Source organism: Aphelocoma coerulescens, chromosome 26 (assembly GCF_041296385.1).
Source record: "Aphelocoma coerulescens isolate FSJ_1873_10779 chromosome 26, UR_Acoe_1.0, whole genome shotgun sequence".
In the NCBI taxonomy this organism is placed as follows: Eukaryota; Metazoa; Chordata; class Aves; order Passeriformes; family Corvidae; genus Aphelocoma; species Aphelocoma coerulescens.
In genome coordinates, this window is record NC_091039.1 from 4,046,019 (window position 1) to 4,055,934 (window position 9,916).

The 9,916-nt window shown below is 49.0% G+C and overlaps 1 protein-coding gene across 2 annotated transcripts in view; it reads left to right on the forward strand.

Moving 5' to 3' along the window:
• SYT6 (synaptotagmin 6) overlaps positions 1–8,791 on the forward strand; it is a 35,797-nt gene extending 27,006 nt beyond the window's left edge. Inside the window, exons 5-7 of one of the 2 annotated variants that reach the window (XM_068995950.1) lie at positions 56–227; positions 788–938; positions 7,244–8,791. In XM_068995950.1, the coding sequence (XP_068852051.1) occupies positions 56–227; positions 788–938; positions 7,244–7,315 (395 nt within the window). In that variant the 3' untranslated portion in view covers positions 7,316–8,791. The remainder of the gene's footprint in view (positions 1–55; positions 228–787; positions 939–7,243) is intronic. The other variant, XM_068995951.1, reaches the window with a different exon arrangement.
• Positions 8,792–9,916: the final 1,125 nt, after the last annotated feature.

Below are 9,916 nucleotides of genomic sequence, written 5' to 3' on the forward strand. Positions count from 1 at the left end.
GAAACAAAATACACCTCCCTCAACAAAAGGTCTTTTCCTATCTCTTCCTCCCTAGATCCATATGTCAAAGTGTCTTTGCTCTGTGACGGGCGAAGGCTGAAAAAGAAGAAAACCACCATAAAGAAAAACACACTTAATCCCACCTACAATGAAGCAATAATCTTTGACATTCCCCCCGAGAACATGGATCAAGTCAGCCTCCTTATCTCCGTCATGGATTATGATCGGTAGGTGGGAGGCTCTGGAGAGCTGGAGGGGAGAGCATCCCATTGGGTGCAGATTTTCCTTCTCAAATGCAATTTTCCACCGTGTTTTCCATAGCCTCGATGGCAGAGCTCAGTGGTATCAACCTGTCTCTGGTGATTTATTGCTACAGTGACATTGATATTTATGGTTATGGAAAAGTAGCGAGTTTGGTAAAGCTGGTCCCTGCTTTATGGCATTTCCTTGAGCAAGTGCCATGCTCCCCTTGGTTATTTACTTATCCTGAAACCCATGTTAGAAAGCAAATAATGTGTGAGCGGCACTGGGTCTATGAATTATGCATCACTGAACTTAGGCTTATTCCTGCTGTAGAGCTCTACTCAAACTCCTTCCAGATCCTGTGTCTGGACTGATCTGCCTTTGAAATAATTTAAAAACTGCCACCATTGCTCGTGATGGTGGCAGTGCTGGGGCAGACACCACAGCCCAGGCTCACCAGCAGCAGGGGCCAGGAGCTGCCTGGGCAGGTTTGGGCAGCCTGAGGGATGGGTGGTGATGGTGCTGCTTCTCTGCCCTTCCTCAGGGTGGGCCACAACGAGATCATCGGGGTTTGCCGCGTGGGGGTCAACGCCGAGGGGCTGGGCAGAGACCACTGGAACGAGATGCTGGCGTACCCCCGCAAGCCCATCGCCCACTGGCACCCGCTGGTGGAGGTGAAGAAATCCTTCAAAGAGGTGTGTGGGGTTATCCTTCCCTCTCAGTGCCTGTGCTCAGCGTGAGTGGGCTGGCTCCAGGCTTTCAGAGAGCTCCTGCTCTCGCCTGGGATTTTCTGAGCAGAGCTGAGGGAATTTTCTCACCAGAAATGAACTCTAGAAAACAAGCACTTCTGTATTGCCTCGAAATAGCTCCTTGAGCTCGCAAGCAAGACTGAGAAGAACTGTATTTACAGATGTGACTGTTACATTTTGGGCTTTTTCTTTTTCCTTTTTTTTTTCCTTTTAAAATTAGGGACTGAGAGCAGTAAGGAAAGAGAATGCTGCTCTGATTGCAGAACAAATTGTCCAGGGATATTGCCTATTTCAAGTTTCAATTTTTCATCCTAAAAGATTTTTCTGTTGACTCATCTCCGAGCCTTTGAGGGAGAATAAATAGAACAAATGTAATTGCTCTAAGCATCTCCAGAGAAGGAGATTGACTTGATGCAGCCCCAGATGATAAAACAGGGCTGAAATGCCTGGGTACCTTTTTGACCACCTCTGGCATTTTCTTCCTCCTTGCACTCTGATTTCTCACGCTTCTATAGAGCTCTTTGGCTTTGCCTGATTCAGGTCATAACTTCTGGAGGAGAGAGATGTGGAAAAGGCACACATGCCTTTGACACTTCAAGTATGAGAAACAAACTCCAGCATTTGTGGCCAGTGATACGATAATAAAGGCAATAAAACCTCCCACAGTTTCTGGGGCTGAGGAGGTATTTTCCCTCAAAGCCACAGAATAAGTACTTAACAGAAAGCATCTCATTTTCCCCTTGAAGTTCAGTGCTGAGCTGCAGTGGAAGGCAGACACTAGGCTTGCTGAGATTCCAGAGTAGTGTGAATTAGTGTATAAACCCTTTGTTTCTTTGAAATCTGCTCCTTCCTCCAACAAAGAAAGGGTGGTGAGGCTCTGGCACAGGTTGCCCAGAGCAGCTGTGGCTGCCCCATCCCTGGAAGTGTCCAAGGCCAGGTTGGAAGGGGCTTAGAGCAGCCTGGGATAGTGGAAGGTGTCCCTGCCCATGGCAGGGTGTTGGAACTGGATGATCTTTAAGTTCCCTCCCAACCCAACCTGTTGTATGATCAAGGAGTCAGTTTGTGCTCAGTGCCCTCTGTCCCAGCCCAGGTCAATTGCACTCAAGGGAAAACCTGGCAATTGATATTTTAGCTTAAGACACAGTGGAGATGGATATATCAGACAATGGACACCTGAAAATTTACCCTCCCTCAACTGAGATGATCTGTGAGCTCCCCTTGCACCTCTGTGAATCAGCCCAGGGATCAGCTGTGCAGGACTGGGGTGAGTCAGGGCAGAATCAAACCCTTGTGCACTTTGTGTACGGTGCTAACTCTGCCTTTGGGTGCTGAGCAGCACCAGGATTTCATTCTCCTTCCCCTGCTGGAACCCTGGCCCTGGGCATGAGCCATGTCTGGGCAGGCTCCATGTGTCCCACTGCCATGGGGACCTGGGCACCAGCAGCCACAGGGGCTCAGCAGAAAGGGAATTGATCCATCCTTTGATCTCTTGGCATCTGTAGCACCTCACAGTGTGACACCAGCTGCCATGGCTGACCCAGGGGCAGCAGTTCTTTCTCCAGGTTGCAGTTTTTGAGGCTTTACTACACAGTTTTTCAGATGCAGGTGAGGTTTTGAAAGAAAAACTCCTGTGAAGTTTTTGAAAATCACTAGGAAGAAAGAAGGAAAAAAAAGCATTATTGTTATGATAAAACACGAAGAAACCAAGGAAGACATGGAAGATGACTCACCTTCTAAAATATACTTTGAAAACCATGGCTGAGCCCCCAAGACTCTGGAAAAAACCTGAGTGAATCATTTCACCCCTCAATGCACAGGTCAGGAGCTCTGCTTAAAAGGAAAGAAAAAGCCCTCTGATCATCTGTTCTGGTATTTCTGCCACAAACTGGTGCACAGAGCCAACAAGCAAATGGTCCCTGTGTTTATTTGCCCTTTTAGGTTTTAGCACTGCTGTCTGCAAATCCCCAGTGCAGCCTAAAAGAAAAACTGAACGGAAAAGGCACAGGCTCCTGGAGAGAAATTAATGGGAAATGGTATTTGTTGGTTACAAGTCATTGCATCATCTTTTCCATGTTGTGTTTGGGCATTTTTGGAAAAAAATTTGGGGTTTTGGTCCTGTACCCTTGGCTCTGGGTCCCTGTGCAGCTGCTCCATCCTTCCAGGCTCTGTGGGCTGCTGGCTCTCTGTGCCCCTGCCCTGACTGGGGATGCTGGGGGAGAACTGCTGGCCCTCCATCCCTTCTTCACCCTGTGTTGGGGTGAACTCGGGCTGTGCTGGCATCTTGAGCCTTCATCTTCCTCTTTGTCTTCTTCATCTTCATCTCCAAGTGCCTTTGTGCTGGGCAGCAGCAAATGGAGCGTTTGCTTCCCAGTTGATCCTCGTGATGGTGTCTGTGTGCTCTGACCCTCAGTGACAGCCTCTGGCTCCATCTGAGTCTTCCCTGATTGAGTGCTTGACCTCAAGCCCAAGGCAAGGATTGAATTGTCCCTTTGATGTTTAAATGGAGGGATGGGCGACCGGAGCTGTTTGCCCGGGGACACGGAGCTGCTCCAGGCACTGCCATCTCCCCACACTGTGGTGGGGGTCCCAGCCCCCTCCCCACCACTCAGGGGGGAGAAAAGTGTGGGAATGTGGAATTTCTTTGCTAACCAACACCCTGCCTGGTGTTGCCTTGGAAGAGCTTTGGCCAGGAGAAAGTGCTCCCACCATATTTTGACTACAGCTCAGAATCCCAGTTTCTGGTGAATTTGCCAGGAAAAGTGACACCAGAGATGTGCTGCTCAGGAGGATGGCCCAGCCCTGACCCTCTTACCCTGCCACAGCAGGGATGGATGGATGGATGGATGGATGGATGGATGGATGGATGGATGGATGGATGGATGGATGGATGGAGGGATGGATGGAGGGATGGGTGGATGGATGGATGGATGGATGGATGGATGGATGGATGGATGGATGGATGGATGGATGGGTGGATGGATGGATGGATGGATGGATGGATGGATGGATGGATGGATGGATGGATGGATGGATGGATGGATGGAGGGAGGGAGGGAGGGATGGATGGATGGATGGATGGATGGATGGATGGATGGATGGATGGATGGATGGATGGGTGGATGGATGGGTGGATGGATGGATGGATGGATGGATGGATGGATGGACGGATGGATGGATGGACGGATGGGTGGATGGATGGGTGGATGGATGGGTGGATGGATGGACGGATGGGTGGATGGATGGGTGGATGGATGGGTGGATGGATGGATGGGTGGGTGGGTGGATGGATGGAGGGAGGGATGGATGGGTGGGTGGATGGATGGATGGATGGGTGGATGGATGGATGGATGGATGGATGGATGGAGGGAGGGATGGATGGATGGATGGATGGATGGATGGATGGATGGATGGATGGATGGATGGGTGGATGGATGGATGGATGGATGGATGGATGGATGGATGGATGGATGGATGGATGGATGGATGGAGGGAGGGAGGGAGGGATGGATGGATGGATGGATGGATGGATGGATGGGTGGATGGATGGATGGATGGATGGATGGATGGATGGATGGATGGATGGATGGATGGAGGGAGGGAGGGATGGATGGATGGATGGATGGATGGATGGATGGATGGATGGATGGATGGATGGGTGGATGGGTGGATGGATGGATGGATGGATGGATGGATGGATGGATGGATGGATGGATGGATGGATGGGTGGATGGATGGGTGGATGGATGGATGGGTGGGTGGGTGGATGGATGGATGGATGGATGGATGGATGGATGGATGGGTGGATGGAGGGATGGAGGGATGGATGGGTGGATGGGTGGATGGATGGATGGATGATTGTGTCTGTGATGTTGGACCAGTGACCTCCTCCTCTGTTGGGCCACTGGTCCAACAATGGTTCTTTGTCCACCTTGAGGACCTGGGCAGCTCCAGCCTGTCCCAGCAGCTGCAGTGCTGGGCTAACACGGTCCAACCCCTCATTTCTGTGCTGACAGCAACTCAGGCCCTTCCTCCATGAGCTGGTGCCACTCCTTCTTCGCTTTCACTGATGCAAAAGGCTCCAGTGAAAAGGGAAATGCTTCGGATGCACATCATGTCTTTGATTGCTCCATATTTATCAACAGTGAATAACAAACCATAATGACTGCACTTCACTAATGACCACCATCACTAAAGAGAGAACATGGAGAACATGTGCAAATGAATCATTAATTACAGGCTTTTAAGCGCTATCCTCCTCACACAGATGTTCAGAAGGCGAGTTTCTGAGCAGAAAGGGAGAATCCCTCTTGCTGCTCCATTGTGGGGTTATTCCAACAATAATTTCTTCCCCTCAGCACAAGTTGTTCCTGCTGTTCAGCCCTGAGGTCCCTCTGGCAGCTGCTGCCTCCCCGAGTGCTTCAGCCACCCCACTCATGTGCCTTCTGCATTCCTCCACACACCCATCAGCCAGGGTCAGGGATGTGCCCACAAAGGGACACAATATAAAATTACTGCTCCTTCTTCCAGGCTTTGAAGGGAACTTCTGAAAACTGGAATTTCCCCTGTTATCTATAAAAGACAAACCCTGGTATCGCAGAGTCGCATCATCAGGGCGATGCAAAACGGGTCTTTGATGTTGCCAAGTGCCTCTGACATCCAGCAGGGGAGCATTTATTTGTTTAAAACATCGTTCCAGATAAAAACTGATAACTCTGCTGAGAGCCGAGTCATGCCCATAATGAAAAATAACCATTTAAAGATAAGCCCTTCCAGACTTCTGGGCCTTTTTTACTTTGATTGAACTGGTCCCAGTTTCTGACTGTTGACTACACAATGCATGGCCCACCTTTTCTAATTAAATGAAGGAGTAAGTATCTCCAGGACTTACTCTTGGAAGAGTTTTCATCACGTTTTTGGAGTAGCAACGTTGTCGTTGTCATGCAGCCAGCAGGAGGCAAAGAGCATGGGGAAGGCTCTGCCAAAAGCCCATTTCTATCGTAATTTCTGCGATCTGTTGTTTTACTGGCAATGCTCATGGGGAGTTTGTATCCATATTATCAATTCCTCAGGGATTTTGGCCAATATATCTGACATGAGAAATATAGAAGGAAGTGTTTCCTTTCCTTAAGGCAGCTGTTTGGCAGGACAAGTTTCTCATCTTCATTCATTAATTTCTGCTCAGCCCTGATGAAATTGAGGCTGTTGAGTGCAAACCTGGGCAGGGAGTTACTTTACACTGACTGGCTTATTTGGGGAAGGAAACTGGTCAAACTGGCCAAATTTTTGACCATTCCAAACCCATGGAGCATCTGCAAGGGCCTGTTTGCTCTGCTCAGCCTCCCTGTGAGCACCAGGCTGCTGCTCTCGTCTTCATTCGTGATGGCTTTGCCAAGGCAAGCATGAAGTCTGGTTCCCCAAGTGAGTTTTCACCCAGAGAAATGAAATTCATACATGCTTGAACATTAATATCAGCCAGCAAAGAGTTTCTGCTTATGTGGGAGGGGAAGGAATTGATCCAGGCAGTGGAAATTCTGCCTCCCATTGTCTCTAGGAGATGTCTATAATTTGTCATTGGAATTTAATAAAGCAAGATGGTGAGATGGGCAAGTGCTCAAAAGCTTCAGGAATAATGGGTTTGAATTATGATAATAGCCCCCAAGGCAGATGACGAATAATTTAGGATCCCCTAAGTATGGCAAAAATAATGTTTGCTCCATCCACTGAGTCTCTGATCTGATTTTCCCTTTGAGAAATGTCTCCAGTGCTGTGGACAGAGCTGCTGTGGAGTAAAATTACCAGACTGGAAAGACTCAAGTACTTCTGAGCTTAGACAGTATTTTTAAACCGAGAAGACAACAGCAATAAAGCAGGGAAGAGCTGAGACCACTTTGTCTTCACAGCACACACAGATACTGTTTATTTTCCCCCTTTTTTTTTTTTTTTGGTGAGGAATCCTCACAATTGGGAATTGATTTACAAAGCAATAAAGTAGATTGTTCAGTAATTCCTCCTGAGTGGTTAAACACGGGCATTGCATGAGTTGGAACTTGTAGAGCAGATGAGAACATGGCAGGGCAGGAGTCGGGCAGGGATGGGGTGGGGTGGGATGGGATGGGATGGGGTGGGATGGGGTGGGATGGGATGGGATGGGAATACTGAGGAAGAGGAGATGGACAACACAATGCAGGGTTGGGAATAACCCCAGATAATCCCTCCTGTTTGCTTAACTTGCTTTCTCTTCTGTCCTCCAGTGGCACGGCCGGGCAGCGAGCTTCGACAGCCAGGGCTCCTGTCCCTCCCCCAAACCACCCCCCACACCGTGATCCAGAGCAGGGAGAGGAAAATGGGACTAAACCAAGTAATTTTTGAGCTTGGCCTTCAGTCTCAGTGGTTGCTGAGGGGCGGTGGCAGCAGCGGGACTTTCTGGTGTAGTTGTTCCTGCGTAAGTAAAGGTAGAAACCCGTTTTGTGGTCAAATATGTTTTTGTCTAATATGTCTCCCAAGGTGATGTTATTTTTGTGGCTTTTGCTGTACGGATCTGTTTCCAGAGGGAGAAGGTGGACTGAGACGTGTGCTGGGAGTTTGGTCTGTAAAATAATGTGTAAAATAGTTTTTAGTGTGTGCAAAGGCTGGAAAGGGGCGAGGAGGTGTCTGCAGAGAGCAGAGGTGGCCGGGACAGGGGGCAATGGCCACTGGAAAAGCCGTGGCAGAAGATGGGAGAGACTCTTCCAAGCCTCCAGCAGCTCTGTCCTCGTGGCCAGCCCCAGCCCTGCAGAGCGTTCCCGGGTTTCCTGTTCATGTAGAGGTGTCCATGAGCTCTTAGAAGTTTGTGCAGTGTGTACCCCGTAATTCCTTTTGTCATATATTAAAAAATGCTGTTGATTCCTCAGGAGGGAAACCCTGGGTTTTTTCCCCTGTATCTGAAGTCTCCCCAGAGCTATTTGCATGAACAGTTTCTTCAGCCCCCTTTGTAGCTGCTGCTCATCCCCCAGGACATCCCTGTGTTATCTGGAGCGGAGGAAACGGCCTTGCCACGGGTGGGATTCAGAAAAAAAGGGAGAAGATGTTACAGAAATGGGTGACACCCCTGCATGACCACTGGATCTCTATTCCTTATCTCATCCAAGGAATAAAGGGAGACCCAAGGGGGAAAGGGAAACACAGAAACATGGCCGATGCTAAAAAAAGCTTTCAAACTTTTTTCTTAAGACTGTCAGCACTTCCTTAAAGAATAAAGTTTCTCAGCCCAAGCCCTGAAGGAAGGTCAAGTTCTGGGAAAAAAAAAAAATGAAGCTTTGCTGGTTCCTTGGCTGCAGAGGCCAAGAATGAAGTTAGAACATCCCAAGTACTGGCTTTGCAGCTAAATCAGCTGATCTTTATCAGCCAGCTGTGGATTTTGGACACTTTCTCATCACGGATTTTTCTCTGAGTTAAGAAGTGCGTTAGTGCTGTTTATTCCACCCCAATTAAATCAAGCAAAAGCAAATATTTTGGTTTCGAGGTAGAATCTGCGAGCGAGGCAGCCGGTTCTCCTCCCCTCAGGTTAGCAGGACTGCGTTCATCAGCCACAATCCTCAGGTCAACTTCAGTTCCCATTTTCCCAAATGTCACCACGTCACCCCTGGCTGCACATCACGGCTGGCAGAGAGGGGTGTTTGCATTGCTCCTGGGTGAGATGAATCCTTTGTTCAGTGAAGGGTAAATACATCATTCCTCATCACACCTTGTGTCTTAATTCTCTTTATGTGCCACATGCTATAGAAGCAGAAACTCAATAAAATTATTTTATTTGTAAGTGCTGCCCTGTCTGGTGAAGTATTTCCTCCTGTGGAAGCAGTAATTGTGTGTTGTGTGGTGTTGGATGGGTGCAGTGATCACAGTGGGAGCTGTAAAATGTGATAATGACAGAGCCTGGCACCGTGTGGGGCTGGGCAAGGGCAGACGGTGTCATTTGGAGCAGACCTCAGCTCTGCAGCTCCTGGCTGGGCTGGGACAGTCACCCCATCCCCTGGGGAGCAGCTGAGCACCAGTTGCAGCAGCAAAAAGTGTATTTCAAGCACACTGCAACAAAGAAGTGCTAAAACAGCATTAGTTTCCCAGCACAGAGTGTTCTGTGGGCTTCTGCTGAGGAACAAGGGGAGGACAGCCTTTCTGAGACCATCATCCCTTCCAGGAATGTCCCATATCTCGTTGTGGGGAAGAGTTTCTGACCATTCAACTGATCGACTGGGTGGGTCAAACACTGGCCCCGAGCCCCTGGACCTTTGCCAGGGCTGGAGGAGCCTCAGGGAAGCAGGCACTGAGCTGGCAGTGCCTCTGGCAAGCTGGCAAACCAAAGGGCAAGACGTCCCCAGAAGAAGCCACAGCAGTCCCAGCTGATGGCACTTGACAATCATTAATTGCACCAACCCACTCAAATCCTTTTCTTCTCTAATCCAGGCTTTTTGGGTTTTGGCGTTCTCTGTATAATCTCCATCTTTTATCCATTCTCCTTGTTATCGAGGATTTAGTCAAAACATACGTGGGGTTTGACACAAAGCTGCTATTTTTAATCCTCACTTCACACAGATAATCAATTTCCCCTCAATACTGGCTGTCACTCGCATTGCTGGAAAACTGGATCTCATGTTAGTGAATAACACCCATGCCTGGGTGGCTCAACCCCTCCTACATTTAGATTTTAAATGCTGAGGTTTTGCCACGTCCCTCAGCCAGGGGATAATCAGCCCATTGTGTGTTTGTCATCGCAGCCACTGGGGGGGATTGGTCACACTCATGGAGACGAGCTCCACGTACCAGGGCAAAGAGTTCCCTTTCACCCAGGGAGGGATTAGAGCTCTGGGAAGGAGCTGAGCCCGGCACAAGCGCTGTCCCAAGATTTGTTGAGTTGTTTTCTTGCTCCTCACTTGCTGCTCTCAACCCTG